The sequence below is a fragment of the Rhinoraja longicauda genome, chromosome 39 (assembly GCF_053455715.1).
Source record: "Rhinoraja longicauda isolate Sanriku21f chromosome 39, sRhiLon1.1, whole genome shotgun sequence".
Classification (NCBI taxonomy): Eukaryota; Metazoa; Chordata; class Chondrichthyes; order Rajiformes; family Arhynchobatidae; genus Rhinoraja; species Rhinoraja longicauda.
Genome location: NC_135991.1, coordinates 7,469,312 through 7,488,597, shown reverse-complemented (window position 1 = coordinate 7,488,597; position 19,286 = coordinate 7,469,312). Strand labels below are relative to the sequence as shown.

Here is a 19,286-nt window from a genome sequence, read left to right as displayed (position 1 = left end):
CACAGGTACTTTATTGTCACATGTACGCAGGTAGAGTGAAACTCTGTTTTTGCATACAATACTCGGGACTCAAAGAGTCAGTACCTGTCACTGACAAAATTACTAAAGTACCCCCTGGAGTCGCCATGGTCCCTCTTCATTGTTGGACGTTCCCCCCAACCACCAACCCCCCACCGCCAGGTCCCTCCTTGATCTTTACGTCCCCGTGCTTCTTTGTTGAAGGAGACAGCACCCCATTGCAGATAGTTTAGGGGAGGGCACCTTTAAATGGTGAACTAGGGGAGGGCACCTGTAAATGTGGATTTACCTGTAAATGGAGAATTAGGGTAGGGCACCAGTGGGTCGGGCAGTATCTGTGGAGACTGAAGAAAGGTACTGACTCAAAACGTCCGTTCATTCCCTCCACAGATGCTACCTGACCTACGGGAAAAAGCTGCCCGAGGAGATAGTTGAGGCTGGGACTATCCCAACGTTTAAGAGCCGGTTAGACAGGTAAGACAGGTTTGGAGGGATATGGGCCAAATGCAGGCAGGTGGGACTAGTGTAGATGGGGCACGTTGGTCGGTGTGGGCAGGTGGGACTAGTGTAGATGGGACATGTTGGCCGGTGTGGGCAGGTGGGACTAGTGTAGATGGGACATGTTGGTCGGTGTGGGCAGGTAGGACTAGTGTAAATGGGGCATGTTGGGAGGTGTGGGCGGGTGGGACTAGTGTAGATGGGGCATGTTGGTCGGTGTGGGCAGGTGGGACTAGTGTAAATGGGGCATGTTGGGAGGTGTGGGCGGGTGGGACTAGTGTAGATGGGGCATGTTGGTCGGTGTGGGCAGGTAGGACTAGTGTAGATGGGGCATGTTGGTCAGTGTGGGCGGGTGGGACTAGTGTAGATGGGGCATGTTGGTCGGTGTGGGCAGGTGGGACGAGTGTAGATGGGGTATGTTGGCCGGTGTGGGCAGGTGGGACTAGTGTAGATGGGGCATGTTATTCGGTGCGGGCAAGTTGGGCCGAAGGGCCTGTTTCCACGCTGTATCACTCTGTGTCTATGACACAGTTTTCTCTCTCGTTTATCATATTGTTTGCAGTGTACCATGTTCACATATTGTGTTGTGCTGCAGCAAGTAAGAATTTTATTGTTCTATCTGGGACACAGGACGATTAAACCAAAGATAATAGAGCAGAGCAAGATAAACCGCTGGACCCTAAAAAATGTAGTATGTAGGCTATAAATGTAGTATAAATGTAGGCGCCATTTTAGTAGGCAGAAACTTGCAGAAACATTCTAAAAGAAAAATAACAAAAATCTGTGAATTGACAGATGAGATATATTCTGCATTTTAATGGTATCATCAAACATACTGTTCCCCCAAAACACTGATTACTATTTCTGGTTGATTACTGTGCAAACACCTCATAAGTGGTTATCTATCTCGCGCAGGTCGGAGTGAGTAAAGTAGTGATTAAATTTTGGTGGGCCTTTTTGACCAAGTTGAGGTGATCTAGTTGCTCAATCCCCTTTTTAAATGACAACATCGGGAGTGTGTTGGGTGGTAACATATTCTATTCCCTTATCGTCCTAGGGTAAAGGGAATATTGGTAGCAAAGTCAATTGAAATTCAGTGAGTTGATGATGTGGGGACACATTTTGTCTTGTTTCACGGCGGTTGGTTCTCTGGGATGACGGGAGATTTGATGGCGTGATTTTGTGAATCTCTTTGTAAATTGCAATAAGTCTTAGCCTGATTCTGCGGAGCTCTAGGGTATCCCATCCGAGAGAAGACAGCATATTATTCACGCTTGATTTGCGCTTGTAGTCATTACATACAAAGCGAGCTGCTTGGCGTTGTACTTTCTCCAGGGTGATCTTGTTGTTGTTGTTGAAAGGATCCCATACAGCTCCACAATACTCCAATTTGGGCCTGACCAAGGACTTGTAGGCGTTCTCTTTGAAGGAGGCCGATCGTTCTATTTGCTTTGTTAGACACTTGACCAATATGCGTTGCCCAACTTAAATCTTTGCATAATTCGACTCCTAGATATGGGTGCAAGTAATGTATGGCTACCCATGTTGTATTCCAATAAAAGTGGTTTAGTCTTGTGTGAGGCATGCATGGTGTGACATTTGCTTGTATTGAATGAATCTGCCAGGTTTTCCCCCACTCACAGAGAGCATCCAGATCCTTCTGTAAGGACAAGCTGTCTTCTGGTGTTTTAATCTCTCTATAAATTATGGCATCATCTGCAAAGAGTCGAACTCTGGACGAAACTGCATTTGGAATGTCATTGATATACAGTAGGAAGAGCAAAGTAAGAATTTCATTGTTCCATTTCAGGACATGTAATGTTAAAATGAGATATGGCTCTTGACGGTTGACCATAAAACTTTGAGAGGCATAGATAAATTTGAGGAAGGATATTCTTGCTATTGAGGGCGTGCAGCGTAGGTTCACAAGGTTAATTCCCGGAATGGCAGGACTGTCATATGTTGAAAGACTGGAGCGACTGGGCTTGTATATACTGGAATTTAGAAGGATGAGAGAGGATCTTACTGAAACAAATAAGATTATTAAGGGGTTGGACACGTTAGAGGCAGGAAACATGTTCCCAATGTTGGGGGAGTCCAGAACCAGGGGCCACAGTTTAAGAATAAGGGGTCGGCCATTTAGAACAGAGATGAGGAAAAGCTTTTTCAGTCAGAGAGTTGTGAATCTGTGGAATTCTCTGCCTCAGAGGGCAGTGGAGGCCAATTCTCTGAATGCATTCAAGAGAGAGCTAGATAGAGCTCTTAAGGATAGCGGAGTCAGGGGGTATGGGGAGAAGGCAGGAACGGGGTACTGATTGAGAATGATCAGCCATGATCACATTGAATGGCGGTGCGTACAGGCTCGAAGGGCCGAATGGCCTCCTCCTGCACCTATTGTCTATAGATAGGGTGATTTTGTGAATCTCTTTGTAAATTGCAATGTCTTAGCCTGATTCTGCAGAGTTCTATGGTGTCCCATCCGAGAGAAGTCAGCATTGTATAAATGAATGAATGAATGAATGAATAGGTTTATTGGCCAAGTATGCATACACAAGGAATGTGCCTTGGTGCTCCGCTCACAAATGACAACACAAACATACAGTTAACAATTGTTGACAATTAAGAATAAAACATAAACACATCAAAACAACATGGATACACCATTACATGTGGGTGAAAATAAACCAGAGCAAAAAAGAGACTACAGACTTTGGTTATTGAGTAGAACTTTCACTCGTGGTAAAAAGCTGTCTGGCTGTGGCTGCTTTGACAGTCCGGAGTCGCCTTCCAGAGGGAAGTGCTTCGAAGAGTTTGTGGCCAGGGTGAGAGGGGTCAGAGATGATCTTGCCCGCTCGCTTCCTGGCCCTTGCAGTGTACAGTTCGTCAATGGGGGGGAAGGTTGCAGCCAACAACCTTCTCAGCTGTGCGAACGATGCGCTGCAGCCTCCGGATGTCGTGCTTGGTGGCTGAGCCAAACCAGACCATGTTGGAGAAGGTGAGGACGGACTCAATGATAGCAGTATTGTATTGAAGGTATTTATTTCACAAAATGCTGGAGTAACTCAGCAGGTCAGGCAGCATCTCAGGAGAGAAGGAATGGGTGACGTTTCGGGTCGAGACCCTTCTTCAGACTGATGTCAGGAGGGGGCGGGACAAAGGAAGGATATAGGTGGAGACAGGAAGATAGAGGGAGAACTGGGAAGGGGGAGGGGAAGAGAGGGACAGAGGAACTATCTAAAGTTGGAGAAGTCGATGTTCATACCGCTGGGCTGCAAACTGCCCAGGCGAAATATGAGGTGCTGTTCCTCCAGTTTCCGGTGGGCCTCACTGTGGCACTGGAGGAGGCCCATGACAGAAAGGTCAGACTGGGAATGGGAGGGGGAGTTGAAGTGCTCAGCCACCGGGAGATCAGGTTGGTTAAGGCGGACTGAGCGAAGGTGTTGAGCGAAGCGATCGCCGAGCCTGCGTTCGGTCTCGCCGATGTGGAGAAGTTGACATCTAGAGCAGCGGATACAATAGATGAGGTTGGAGGAGGTTGGAGGAGGTGCAGGTGAACCTCTGCCTCACCTGGAAAGACTGTTTGGGTCCTTGGATGGAGTTGAGGGGGGAGATAAAGGGACAGGTGTTGCATCTCCTGCGGTTGCAGGGGAAAGTGCCCGGTGTTGGGGTGGTTTGGGTGGGAAGGGATGAGTGGACCAGGGCAGTATTGTATATTGTATTATTACTACTGCAGAGAGTAGTGCGTTCGGCAGAACGCACCATGGGAACTACACTCACCCCCCTGCAGGACCTATACATCAGGAGGTGCAGATCCAGAGCCAGCAACATTATGAGGTACCCCTCCCACCCCAGCAACGGACGGTTCCAGATGCTACGGTCAGGCAAACGCCTCCGCTGTGTAAACGGAGAGGATGAGACGGAGTTTCTTCCCACAGGCCATCAGGACTGTTAACTTTTATAACTCCAGGGACTAAATTTTGTCTTCTCTATATTAACATTATTAACTTTATTTATATGCTGTAACTGTAATTCTTTTTTTTTGCACAATCCGCAGGCGTTGCCACTTTCATTTCACTGCACATCATGTATGTGTATGTGTATTGGAACCTAATCAAATGTACAGCACTTTGGTCAACGTGGGTTGTTTTTAAATGTGCTATACAAATAAAATTGACTTGACTTGACTTGACTTGACAAATAAACTTGACTTGACTGCGAGCTTACTAAAATGGCGGACATGGCGTAACGTGACGTGACGTGACGCTCCTTGGCTTCAGTGTCGACGTAGTGGTCCATCGGCCTCCTCTGGTATCTTTGCTCTGGACTGTCAACGTGCCGCGCCTGCGCTCCCTGGCAGTGAGGTGGAGGAGAGGGGGACTACTTGGCGGCGGAGGCGGCGCACGCAGGCCGACGTGCCTGATCACCCCCTCCTCCCTCTAACCCCCCCCCCCCCCCCCCCGGCGGAGGGATCCGTCAGAGTGAGCAGACGCGGAGCGGCCGCCATCGGCCGTCCCCCCTCATCCCTCCCTCTCTCCGTCCGTCCGGCCGGGCTTTAACGGGCAACGGCGGCGGCCGGTCACGAAGCAAACGACCTCCTCCTCCCCCTCCCATCCACAGTCAAGCCGCCTCCGGGATCTGAAGCATCATTCACCCCTCCCCGACCAGCTGGATGTGAGAGGGGGGGGGGGGGGGGGCACCGCCTTACCGGCCGACACAGACGAGGACGACGACGACAAGCCCGAGCGGCGGTTGGTGACGACGGAGTGACTCCCCCCCCCCCTTCCCCTGCCTCGCGCGGCCTGCCCGCCCCCTCACACGTGACCCATTGTGATCGTGGCCCCCCTCTCACTCACGTGACCCATTCTAGTGGCCCCCTCTCACTCACGTGACCCATTGTGGTCGTGGCCCCCTCCCACACGTGACCCATTCTAGTCCCCCCCCCCCCCCCCCCCCCCCCCCCCCCCCGCTCACTCGCCTGACCCATTCTAGTGGCCCCCCTCTCACTCACGTGACCCATTCTAGTGGCCCCCCCACACACACACACACACACACACACACACACACACACACACGTGACCCATTCTAGTGGCCCCCCTCTCACTCACGAGACCCATTCTTGTGCCCCCCCCCAAACACACACACACACACACACACGTGACCCATTGTGATCGTGCCCCTCACACGTGACCCATTCTAGTGGCCCATCACACGTGACCCAATTCTAGGGCCCCTCACACGTAACACATTCTAGTGGCCCCCACACACACACACACACGTGACCCATTCTAGTGGCCCCTCACACGTGACCCAATTCTAGGGCCCCTCACACGTGATCCATTCTCGTGGGGTCCCTCATATGTGACCCATTCTACCACCCCCCTCCCACACACACACACACGTGACCCATTTTAGTGACCGGCGCCCCTCTTTACATGTGAACCTACCCCCCGCCCCCCATATCTCAGCCGGGGCCCCTTACACGTGATTACATCTTGCGGCCGGTGCCACCCTTACACGTCTCTCAGCCGGGAACCCCGCCCACCCCCCTACACGTGACCCCTTCCCTCCGCCTCCCAGCTCGAGCGCGGCCGCCCAATGTCGGACTTCGAGGAGTTCGTGGCACCGCCCGAGTGCCCGGTCTTCGAGCCGAGCTGGGAGGAGTTCGGCGACCCGCTGGGCTACATCGCCAAGATCCGTCCGGTGGCCGAGAGGAGCGGCATCTGCAAGATCCGCCCGCCCCTGGTGAGAGAAGGATTTTTTGCGTGTGCGTCTGTTTGTGTGAGGTGCTCGGGGATAGAGAGGGAGTGGTACCTGGTGTATTTACTGGGATAGAGAGGGGGTGGTACTTGGACTATCCTCAGGGATAAAGAGGGAGTGGTACTGAGTACGCTCAGGGATAGAGATGGGGATGGTGCTTGGTACTGTGCCTGGGGATAGAGAGGGGGTGATACCTGGTTTATTTACTGGGATAGCGAAGGGGATGGTACTTGGTACTGTGCCCGGGGATAGAGGGGGAGTGGTACCTGGTGTATTTACAGGGATAGAGAGAGGTGGTACTTAGACTATCCTCAGGGATAAAGAGGGCGTGGTACTGTGAGTACGCTTAGGGATAGAGAGGGGGTGATACCTGGTTTATTTACTGGGATAGAGAGGGGGTGATACCTGATTTATTTACTGGGATAGAGAGGGGGTGGTACCTGTTGTGTTTACTGGGATAGAGAGGGGGTGATACCTGGTGTGTTTACTGGGATAGAGAGGGGGTGATACCTGGTGTGTTTACTGGGATAGAGAGGGGGTGGTACCTGTTGCGTTTACCGGGATAGAGAGGGGGTGATACCTGGTGTGTTTACTGGGATAGAGAGGGGGTGGTACCTGGTGTGTTTACTGGGATAGAGAGGGGGTGATACCTGGTGTGTTTACTGGGATAGAGAGGGGGTGGTACCTGGTGTGTTTACTGGGATTGAGAGGGGGTGGTACCTGGTGTGTTTACTGGGATAGAGAGGGGGTGGTACCTGGTGTGTTTACTGGGATAGAGAGGGGGTGATACCTGGTGTGTTTACTGGGATAGAGAGGGAGTGGTACTTGTGTTTACTGGGATAGAGAGGGGGTGGAACCTGTTGTGTTTACTGGGATAGAGAGGGAGTGATACTGGCAGTATACTAAGGGATAGAGAGGGGGTGTAAAAAGCAGTATACTAAGGGATAGAGTGGTACTTGGAATAGGCACAGGGATAGAGAGAGGGTGGTGTTCGGTGTTTCACTGGTATGGAGATGGAATTGTACTGGGTATATGCTCCAGGATAGAGAGGGGATATTACCTTGAGTATGTCCTGGCAGAGGGAGGAAGTGATCGTGGGATGGCGAGGAGGTGGTGGATTATATCCAGTAGTTTTGGCATCATGTTCAGCACAGACATTGTGGGTTGAAAGGCCTGCTCCTGCACTGAGCTGTTCTCTGGCCTAAAGTTAGAGAGGGGAAATAATGGGGTATGATGTTTGGGAGTGACTGCAAAGGACTGATGCTGAGGTAAATCCAGCTTTGGGGGGGGGGGGGGGAGTTCAGATTGATGCGTATGCTGAAATGGAGAGAGAGAGAAGTATTTATGGGGGTGAGGGTGGGGTATTGGGTTGATAACAGTCCTGTACAGTTCCAGGGCAGAGTGGTGATAAGTGCTGGGATGGAGAGGGGGTGGTATCAGACTGGAAAGGCTGTGGTATCCCTTGTTCCAGTCCTGGATGCTATTCCAGGGGTGGAACAAGAGTAGCGGTTGGGCAGAGGAGAGGGCGATACTTGTGAGAACATTATGTACACTCTGATATGTTATAATATCAGAGCTAGAATGTGAATCGTCTTGGGGTGTTGTTTACTACTCTGTGACAGGAGGGAGAGGGGGTCAGGCAATACAAGGGTGTATACAGTGCATTCTCCTGAACCTGGGTGAACTTTTTGAAGCCACTGAAATGCTTGACCTGGGCAAAGCTGTAGATGTTGCCTGTATGGACTTTAGCAAGGCTTTTGATGAGATTCTGCATGGTAGCTGCTCTGGAAGGTCAAATTGCATGGGATCCAGGGAGAGCTAGCTGACTGGATCATAGAAGCAATGAAAATAGGTGCAGGAGGAGGCCATTCAGCCCTTTGAGCCAGCACCACCATTCAATATGATCATTGCTGATCATCCACAATCAGTACCCCATTCCTGCTTTCTCCCCATATCCCTTGATTCCATTAGCCCCAAGAGCTAAATCTAACTCTCTTGAAAACATCCATTGAATTGGCCTCTACTTCCTTCTGTGGCAGAGAAATCCACAGATTCACAACTCTCTGGGTGAAAAAGTCTTTCCTTGTCTTAGTCCTAAATGGCTGACCCCTTATTCTTAAACTGTGTGACCCCTGGTTCTGGACTCCCCCAACACGGGGAACATTTTTCTTGCATCTAGCCTGTCCAATCCTATAATCAATTTATATGGTTCTATAACATCCCCTCTCATCCTTCTAAATCCAAGTGAATATAAGCTATTCGATCCATTCTTTCATCGTATGACAGCCCTTCCTTCCTGGGAATTAACCTGTTGAAACTATGCTGCATTCCCTCAATAGCAACAAGGATCGAGCAATTGGTTTAGTGGAAGGAAGCAGGGGTGATGGTGGAGGGTTGTGTTTCGGACTGGAGGCCTGTGACTAATTGTGTGCCTCAGGGATTAGTACTGGCTCATTGTTGTTTGTGGTGTATTTCAATGAGTTCGCAGATGACACTAAAGTGGGTGGTATCGTAGATGGTTATCAGAAATTACAGCAGGATTTTGATCAGCAGGGCAAGTGGGCAGATGGAATTTTAATACATAGAAATGTGACGTGTTTAATGCAGGTAAGTGTGAGATGTTGCATTTTGGGAAGTCAATCTAGGCCAGGACCTTCACAGTGAATGGCAGGGACCTGGGGAGTGTCGTGGAGTAGAGGGATCTGGGAGTGCAGGTACATAGTGCCCGGAAAGTGGCATCACAGGTGGATAGGGTGGTGAAGAAGGTTTTTGATACATTTACCATCATCAGTCAGGGTATTGAGTATATCATATCATATCATATATCTACAGCCGGAAACAGGCCTTGTCGGCCCTCCAAGTCCGTGCCGCCCAGTGATCCCCGTACATTAACACTATCCTACACCCACTAGGGACAATTTTTACATTTACCCAGCCAATTAACCTACATACCTGTACATCTTTGGAGTGTGGGAGGAAACCGAAGATCTCGGAGAAAACCCACGCAGGTCACGGGGAGAACGTACAAACTCCTTACAGTGCAGCACCCGTAGTCAGGATCGAACCTGAGTCTCCGGCGCTGCATTCGCTGTAAAGCAGCAACTCTACCGCTGCGCTACCGTGCCGCCAGAGGTTGGGATGTTAAGTTACAGTTGTACAAGACATTGGTGAGGCTGCAATTAGAAACATAGAAAATAGGTGCAGGAATAGGCCAACCGGCCCTATGAGCCAGCACCGCCATTCAATATGATCATGGCTGATCATCCACAATAATAGTTCCTGCTATCACCCCATATCCCTTGTTTCTGTTAGCCCTAAGAGCTATTGCTAACTCTTGAAAACATCCAGCGAGTTGGCCTCCACTGCCTTCTGTGGCAGAGAATTCCACAGATTCACAACTCTGGGTGAAAAGGGTTTTCCTCATCTCCGTTCTAAATGGCTTACTCCTTATTCTTAAACTGTGATCCCTGGTTCTGGACTCCCCCAACATTGGGAACATTTTTCTTGCATCTAGCCTGTCCAATCCCTTAAGAATTTGGAGAATTACGTTTGGTTTTGGTCATAGTGGCCTGAATGATGAGTTTTTGATGAGCATTTGACGGCACCGGGCCTGTACTCGCTGGAATTTAGAAGGATGAGGGGAGGGGGGACCTCATTGAAACTTACAGAATAGTGAGCGGCCTGGATAGAGTGGATGTGGAGAGGATGTTTCCACAAGTGGGAGAGTCTAGGACCAGAGGGCACAGCCTCAGAATTAAATGACGTACCTTTAGAAAGGAGACGAGGGGGAATTCCTTTAGTCAGATGTTGGTGAATCTGTGAAATTCTTTGCCACAGATGGCGGTGGAGGCCAAGTCATTGGGTATTTTTTAAGCAGAGATCGACAGATTCTAGATTAGTGAGGGTGTCAAAGGTTGCGGGGAGAAGGCAGGAGAATGGGATTGAGAGGAAAAGATAGATCGGCCATGATAAAATGAACATCGACTTCTCCAACTTTAGATAGTTCCTCTGTCCCTCCCTTCCCCTCCTCCTTCCCAGATCTCCCTCGATCTTCCTGTCTCCACCTATATCCTTCCTTTGTCCCGCCCCCCTGACATCAGTCTGAAGAAGGGTCTCGACCCGAAATGTCACCCATTCCTTCTCCCGAGATGCTGCCTGACCTGCTGAGTTACTCCAGCATTTTGTGAATAAATCGATTTGTACCAGCATCTGCAGTTATTTTCTTATAAAATGGTGGAATAGGCTCGATGGGCTGAATGGTCTAATTCTGCTCCTATGACTTATGAACATATGGCCTGTTTCCATGCTGTATGACGACTATATTGAACAGGAGCGATGCATCTGGTCACTGGGATGCTGCTGCCCTTCCTTGTCTGTATAAATATCTCCTCACAACAACAGGCCCCAAGGCATTCCCTGCACGTTGTGTCATTTATTCTCTCCCCAGTACATGTCCAGCACATTGTGCTAGCTCTTTTGTTTCGCTGCTTGCATCTGCGGCATGTTGTGTATGGTTTGCCGTGTTTCTAGCATGTTGTCGGCACGCTGGCTGTTGGAGTACCGACGACATGCTAGAGGCATACCAGACCTCCTCCTGCTGCATCCCTTCATCTGCGGCATGTTGTGTGTGGTTTGCCGTGTTTCTAGCATGTTGTCGGCACGCTGGCTGTTGGAGTACCGACGACATGCTAGAGGCACAGCAGACCTCATCTCACCTCCTGCACATTTTGTATCTTCCCCATTTGCATTTCCCGTACATTCTTTCTTGCACCTCCACTCTTGGCGATTATCTGACTATCTCCCTTTCCCTATGTTGCATTTCCTGCACACACTCTCCCCACCTTGCATTTCTAAAACAGTTTCTCTTCCCCACGTTGCATTCCCTGCACCCGCTCTCTTCATGCGTTGCATTTTCCCGTGCACTCTCTTCCCCCCCACAGCATTTCTTGCACAATTTACCTTCCCCATGTTGCATTTCCTGCATGTGCTCTCTCTACCACGTCACATTTACTGCATTCTGTCTCTCTTCCCCACGTTGCAGTTCCTACAGCTGTCTCTTCCACACTGGCATTTATTGCACACAATCTCCTCCACATTGCATTTCCTCTGCACACTCTTGCCCATATTGCATTTTCTGCCCACTCTCCCCCGCGTTACAATTGTGCACTAACTTTCTCCACCATGTTGCATTTCTTGCACACTCCCTCCCCATGTTGCATTTCCTTCGCATTGTCTCACTTTAAAAAAAACATTACCTCACTCTTTATGTTGCCATTCCTGCAAATTTTCCCTGACTCTCTCTCTCTCCCCATTTTGCATTTCCCAAGCATTTTGCCTGCCTCTTCTCCAGCAGTGCATTTCCATCAAGCAGATTTTCATCCACATTTTAACGGGAGGGCTGGGGGTTGGTGGGTCAGTTTTGTAAGTCGTGTCTGTCGGACTCATCGGCCATTTAGGTGCCTCTCGGGATCTTTGCATGTTAATGTGTCAAGACAAACAGTGTCAAAATCATAGAAACATAGAAACATAGAAAATAGGTGCAGGAGTAGGCCATTTGGCCCTTCGAGCCTGCACCGCCATTCAACATGATCATGGCTGATCATCCAGCTCAGTAACCTGTACCTGCCTTCTCTCCATACCCCCTGATCCCTTTAGCAAAATGGGCCACATCTAACTCCCTCTTAAATATAGCCAATGAACTGGCCTCAACTACCTTCTGTGGCAGAGAATTCCACAGACTCACCACTCTCTGTGTGAAGAAATGTTTTCTCATCTCGGTCCTAAAAGACTTCCCCCTTATCCTTAAGCTGTGACCCCTGGTTCTGGACTCCCCCAACATCGGGAACAATCTTCCCGCATCTAGCCTCTCCAACCCCTTAAGAATTTTATATGTTTCTATAAGATCCCCCCTCAGTCTTCTAAATTCCAGCGAGTACAAGCCTAGTCTAACCAGTCTTTCTTCATATGAAAGTCCCGCCATCCCAGGGATCAATCCAATCCTCTTCCCTTACAGCATTCCTGACATTATATGTACATTATATTGTGTAGGAAGGAACTGCAGATGCTGGTTTAAATCAAAGATAGACACAAAATGCTGGAGTAACTCAGCGGGACAGGCAGCATCTCTGGAGAGAAGGAATGGGTGACGTTTCAGATTGAGACCCTTCTTCAGACTGATGTCGGGGAAGTGGGTGGTGTATGGATAAGGAAGTGCATAGATAAGGAAGTATAAGGTGTGAAAACAGGACAAATGGAATGGAGATTAAGGAAAATGTAGAATAAATTGTTAGTTGGGAGAAGGTAACAACAAAGCAAACAGATGAAATGTAGTCGGAGACAGTCAGACTGGTGGGAGAACTGGGAAGGAGGAGGGATGGAGAGAGAGGGAAAGCAGGGTTATGTGAAGTTAGAGAAGTCAGTGTTCATACCGCTGGGGTGTAAACTGCCCAAACAAAATATGAGGGGTTCCTACAAAAAGCGCTGGGCCTCACTCTGACAATGGAGGAGGCCCAGGACAGAAAGGTCAGTGTGGGAATGGGAGGGGGAGTTAAAATGTTGAGCAACCGGGAGATCAGGTTGGTTTAGGTGGACTGAGCGGAGGTGTTCAGTGAAACGATCGCCGAGACTGCGCTTGGTCTCGCCGATATACAGAAAATGTACATTATATTTGTCAGAGTGTTGCTTACATCATGCATTGGTGTGCTAATGTTTGTAAAGAATTGAAACTGTATAATTACTTGATAACTGAGATTGAAAACTCTTAACATTGCCACCTGCAAAGGGCATCTTTTACTGTCATTAAGCAATGGTAAGGACTCGTCCTCTTCTGGGCAGTTACATTTCTTTGCATTTTGTTGTCCATTTGTGCTGTTGCATTATTCCGCGGCAGTGCTACAGCGGATTTGGGTTTATTTTGGGAAATATTGCGACTGCCTCAACTACCTCCTCGCATTTAAAAATGCTGTGCTCAGCTGCAGTCAAAATGAACAGCCTTGTTCAGCATTGGTTTGTAACTGGAAGGGGGAGGGGAAAGCATAAGTCCGATCTTTGTTTTCTGTAGTTCATCTTGGAACAAGCTGTACAAGATGTTGGTGAGGCCACATTTGGAGTATTCATGTGTTCAGTTTTCATCACCTTGCTGTGGGAAAGATGTTGTTAAGCTGGAACGAGTGCAGAGAAGGTAGGCACAAAAGGGCAGCATGGTGGCACATCGGTGTGTCTTACAGCGAATGCAGCGCCGGAGACCCAGGTTCGATCCCGACTACGGGTGCTATCTGTACGGAGTTTGTACATTCTCCCTGTGACCTGCGTGGGTTTTCTCCGAGATCTTCGGTTTCCTTCCTCTCTCCAAAGACGTACAGGTTTGTAGGTTAATTGGTTTGGTAAATGTGTAAATTGTCCCTCGTGGGTATAGGATGGTGTTAATGTGTGGGGATCGCTGGTCAGCATGGATCCGATGGGCCGAAAGGGACTGTTTTCACGCTGTATCTCTAAACTAAACTAAAAAGCTAGAGTAAGTCAGTGGGACAGGCAGCATCTCTGGAGAGAAGGAACGGGTGATGTTTCGGGTGGAGACCCTTCTTCATCTGCAGTTCTATCCTACACAAGAGTGCAGAGAAGATTTACGAGGATGTTGCCAGGACTTGAGGGCTTGAGCTATAGGGAGAGGTTGGGCAGGTGGGACTTTGGATGAAGGGCGGTCTTTTAGAGGTGTATAAAATCATGAGGGGACTAGATACGGTAGATGCGGGGAATAGATAGGGTAGATGCTCCGAATCTTACCCAGAGTAGGGGAATCAAGAACCAAAGGACCTACTAGGGTTAAGGTGAGAGGGGAAAGATTTAATAGGAAGGCGAGCGGCAACCTTTTCACCTTAGGGAGGTAGGTATATGGAGCACTTTGCCATAGTTATGGCAGGTGCTATCATAACATTTAAAAGCTATTTGAACAGGTACATGATAGGATAGATTCAGGGAGATATGGACCAAACACAGCACGTGGGACCAGTGTAGATGGGGCATGTAGGTCAACATGGGCACGTTGGGCCAAAGGGCCTGTTTGCGTGCTGTATGATCATCATCATCGGCGGTCACTGGAAGCGAGTCTGACTGTCCTCTCCATTGGGTCGGATGCCTGTGCGTTACTTTGTTTAATGTGGGGAGACTGGTGCACAGACAGCCACCACACGGTCCTTGACAGATCTGGGTCAGGATCCAGTGGCATGGAGTCCAAGACGACCGGGGACCCTTTTCTGTTGCAGCCTTCATCCGTCTTCCCAGCCGTTGTGACGCTCCACTAAAGTCAGCCATCATCCTCCGCCTGTTCCACCGTTGAGGTCTTGGTTGGATTGCTCTTTGTTAGGGACCTCCCCCTCGACCGTACTGCCATGGGTGACCCTACCAGGAGCGTAGCTCCAGATGGCATCACTCTCAGGATCTCAGGACCACACAAGCTTCTCCACCGCGACACGGTGACAATCCACGGTGAAGGCTGTATGATAGTGGTGTTTGAAAGGATTGCAGATAGGCACACGGATATGGAGGGGTATGGATCATGTGCAGGTAGAGGAGATTAGTTTATCTTGGCATCATGATAGGTATGGTAATTGTAGGCCGAAGCACCTGATTCTATGCTGTAGATTTCTTTGTTCAATGTAAATGACCATCCTGGTTATCTGTGCCAGAAGTGAGGAATCTCAGGGCTGTTTTGCTGCCTCCAGTGAGTGCCTGGTAAACCTGTGCGTTTTGCTTCCTGGTTCGTTTTCACCCTCGTTACTCATTGTTTCCTCATGGTAGTCTTGCTCCATACACAAACCATAAAGTATCTCAACACTCCTTCTGTCTGAGTGATAGAATGCTACCATCAGACTCAAAAACAGCTTTTTCCCCCTTTGTTGTCAAACTTGGTGGCTCAGCGGTAGAGTATTTGCCTCACAGAGTCAGAGATCTAGGTTTGATCCTGACCGGGGGTGCTGTACTTACGGAGTTTGCATGGTCTCAGGGTGACTGGGTGGGTTTCCTCCCATATCCAAAGACGTGCAGGTTTGTAGGTTAATGGCTTCTGGAAATTGTCCCTAGTGTGTAGGGTAGAATTATTGTACAGGCGATTGTTGGTCGGCATGGTCACGGTGGGTCAAAAGACCTGTTTCCACACTGTACCTCTAAATTAAACTTCTGAATGGTCCTCCCATAAGCTAGGGTACAGTGCTGATCCTCCAACTTACTCATTGTGGACATTGGGCATTTTCTCTGGAACTGTAAGGCCACAGTGCTGAGAAAATATATTCCGCACTCTGATATTTCTAACTTCGCTCTATCAGTTGTACTTGTGTATGGATAGATTGTGTAGGAAAAAAACTGCAGATGCTGGTTAAAATCGAAGGTAGACACAAAGTGCTGGAGTAACTCAGCGGGTCTGGCAGCATCTCTGGAGAGAAGGAATGGGTGACATTTTGGGTCGAGACCCTTCTTCAGACTGATGTCGGGGTAGTAGGCGGGACAGAGATAGAATGTAGTCGGAGACAGTAAGACTGGTCGGAGAACTGGGAAGGGGGAGGGGATGGACAGAGAGGGAAAGCAAGGGCTACTTGAAATTGGAGAATTCAATACTCATACCGCTGGGATGTAAGCTGCCCTGCTGTTCCTCCAACGTTCGGTGGGCTTCACTCTGACAATGGAGGAGGCCCAGGAAAGAAGAGGTCCTTCTGCAGTTGTACAGGGCCCTAGTGAGACCTCACCTGGAGTACTGTGTGCAGTTTTGGCCTCCAAATTTGAGGAAGGATATTCTTGCTATTGAGGGCGTGCAGCGTAGGTTTACTAGGTTAATTCCCGGAATGGCGGGACTGTCATATGTTGAAAGACTGGAGCGACTAGGATTGTATACACTAGAATTTAGAAGGATGAGAGGAGATCTTATCGAAACGTATAAGATTATTAAGGGGTTGAACACGTTAGAGGCAAGAAACATGTTCCCAATGTTGGGGGAGTCCAGAACCAGGGGCCACAGTTTAAGAATAAGAGGTAGGCCATTTAGAACTGAGATGAGGAAAAACTTTTTCAGTCAGAGAGTTGTGAATCTGTGGAATTCTCTGCCTCAGAAGGCAGTGGAGGCCAATTCTCTGAATGCATTCAAGAGAGAGCTAGATAGAGCTCTTAAGGATAGCGGAGTCGGGGGTATGGGGAGAAGGCAGGAACGGGGTACTGATTGAGAATGATCAGCCATGATCACATTAAATGGCGGTGCTTGCTCGAAGGGCCGAATGGCCTCCTCCTGCACCTATTGTCTATTGTCTAAAGGTCAGATTGGGAATGGGAGGGGGAGTTAAAGTGTTGAGCAAGCAGGGATCAGGTAGGTTTAGACGGACCGAGCAGAGGTGTTCAGTGAAATAATCGCCGGGCCTGCGCTTGGTCTCACCGATATGTAGGAGTTCACACTTGGAACAACGGATACAGTAGATGAGGTGTGGTGTAGCCAAAGATAGACACAAAAAGCTGGAGTACATCAGCGGGACAGGCAGCATCTCTGGAGAGAAGGAATGGGTGATGTTTGGGGTCGAGACCCTTCTTCGGACAACCTGGTTGCAACCGAACTCCACATCCCTGATAACCTCTCACCCCTTGCTTATCAAGAATCCATTGACCACTGCCTTAAAAAAAATCCAAACTCTGCTTCAATTGGCCTTTGAAGAAAAGTTTCAAAGGCAAAAATTGCTTTCATTTTGAGAGTCAAGAGCGTTTAATTGTCACATGTGCCAACGCCTGAACAATGACATTCTTGTAACAAAAAAGGAACTGCAGATACTGGGTTAAGACCAAAGATTGACGCAAAAAGCTGGAGTAACTCAGCGGGTCAGGCAGCATAGTGGCATTTAAGAGGCTTTTAGGTGCGCAAGTGCAAAGAATGGAGGGATATGGATCATGGACAAGCAGATGGGATCAGTTTAACGTGGCATCATGTTTGGCACAAACATACCATGCCATGGAGCCCATTCCTGTGCTGCAATGTTCTATGTTTATTAATAAAAAGGAACAAAAAATTATTGGCACTGGAAATCTGAAATAATTTTAAAAAACGGAAGTGCGAGGAACACTCAGCAGGCCAGGCAGCATCTGTGGAGGGAGTGTCACAGCCAACTGTTCAAGTCAGTGACCTAGAGTCTGTTTGCATCGAAGAATTAAGAGTGTGGCTCTTCAGGAACAAAGTTTCGATACGCATCTACAAGGGTGATAATGGCTCTGCCTTTGTGTGCACGCCACAGTAGTTGGCTTTTTAGTCTGAGGTTTGTTCATTTTAGTATGGAATGCGGCACAAAGGTTTAGAGTTACAGTTCACAGTTTAGTTTCTTGTCACGTGTGCCGCGGTACGGTGAAGAGCTTTTGTCGCGTGCTATCCAGACAGCGGACTGACAAGGGGTTGTCATGGTGGCGCAGTGGTAGAGTTGCTGCCTTACAGCGAATGCAGCGCCGGAGACCCGGGTTCAATCCCGACTACGGGTTCTGTCTGTACGGAGTTTGTACGTTCTCCCCATGACCTGCATAGGTTTTCTCCGAGATCTTCGGTTTACTCCCACACTCCAAAGACGTACAGGTTTGTAGGTTAATTGGCTTGGTAAATGTAAAAAATGGCCCGAGTGTGTGCAGGATAGTGTTAATCTGTGGGGATCGCTGGTCGGCGTGGACCGAAGGGCCTGTTTCTACGCTGTATCTCTAAACTAAACTAAACTAATTGCATAGTTACAATCGAGCCATTTACAGTGTATAGATGGCAAACAAGTTTCTTAACGTCGAGTGGTGTGCCTTTAACACACTGCTAGAGGTGGTGGTGGTAGATATGAGAGTTGCGTTTAAGAGTCGGGAATGGTGGGATATGGATCATGTGCTGACAGAGGCGATGTTTAACTTGGCATGATGTTCAGCATTGGCACTAGGCCGGAGCGCCTGTTTCTGTGTTGTACTCTTCTGTGTTCTATACGGAAGTGAATCACAGATCATCCATGTCAACAAGGCTGACAGGCAAGAGCAGTGGGGAGGAGTTGAATGATTTTGACTGGGCCTAGATTAGTTTATTGTGACGTGTACAGAGGTACAGTGAGACGTTTCTTTGTTGTGTTTGCAATCCAGCCAGCGGAATGACTAAATGTGGAAACACAGAAGTGCAGATGCTGGTTTACACCAAAGATTTTAGTTTAGTTTAGAGATACAGTGAGGAAACAGGCCCTTCGGCCCACCGGGTCCGTGCTGACCAGCGATCCCTGCACATTACCACTATCCTACACACACTAGGGACAACTTTTACATTTACCAATCCAATTAACCTACAAACCTGTAGACCCTTCAGTCTGAAGAAGGGTCTCGACCTGAAACGTCACCCATTCCTTCTCTCCTGAGATGCTGCCTGACCTGCTGAGTTACTCCAGCATTTTGTGTATAAATACCTTCGATTTGTACCAGCATCTGCGGTTATTTTCTTGTACAAACCTGTACGTCTTTGGAGTGTGGGAAGAAACCGGAGATCTCGAAGAAACCCCACGCAGGTCACGGGGAGAATGTACAAACTCCGTACAGACAGCGCCCGTGGTCGGGATGGAACCCGGTTGTCTGGCGCTGCATTTGCTATAAGGCAGCAACTCTACCGCTGCGCCACTGTGACTGCCCAAGATAGGCACAAACTGCTGGAGTAACTCAGCAGGTCAGGCAGCATCTCTGGGAAAAAAGGATGGGTGACGTTCTGGGCCGGGAGATGAAGTGGCCCGGCCCGAAATGTCACCCATCCTTTGTCAGACTGGAGAAACCCTCCCTTCCCCGCCTGGCTTCCCCCAAATCTGGTGTTATCCCCCCCCCCCCCCTTGTGCCGTCCCCGTTACGCCCTTCCCTTCCACTTCTCCGCCCTTGCCCGCCTTAAGCCCACCCCTCACATGCCTGACGAACCCCCTCCTTCCCCTCCCCCGCCCCCCCCTTCAACTGTGCCGTCCCCATCACGCCCTTCCCTTCCATCCCCCATCGCCCGCCCTTCT

General features: G+C 49.2%; 2 protein-coding genes across 2 annotated transcripts in view; both read left to right on the top strand.

Moving 5' to 3' along the window:
- LOC144611177 (IQ motif and SEC7 domain-containing protein 2-like) overlaps window positions 1-5,283 on the top strand; it is an 86,793-nt gene extending 81,510 nt beyond the window's left edge. Inside the window, 1 exon segment of the mRNA XM_078430231.1 lies at window positions 5,134-5,283. Coding sequence (XP_078286357.1) covers window positions 5,134-5,283 — 150 coding nt within the window.
- A 207-nt stretch (window positions 5,284-5,490) lies between these two features.
- The window catches only part of LOC144611176 (lysine-specific demethylase 5C-like), a 52,695-nt gene continuing 38,899 nt past the window's right edge, over window positions 5,491-19,286 (top strand). Inside the window, 1 exon segment of the mRNA XM_078430230.1 lies at window positions 5,491-6,258. Within this exon segment, the coding sequence (XP_078286356.1) occupies window positions 6,112-6,258 (147 nt within the window). The 5' untranslated portion in view covers window positions 5,491-6,111.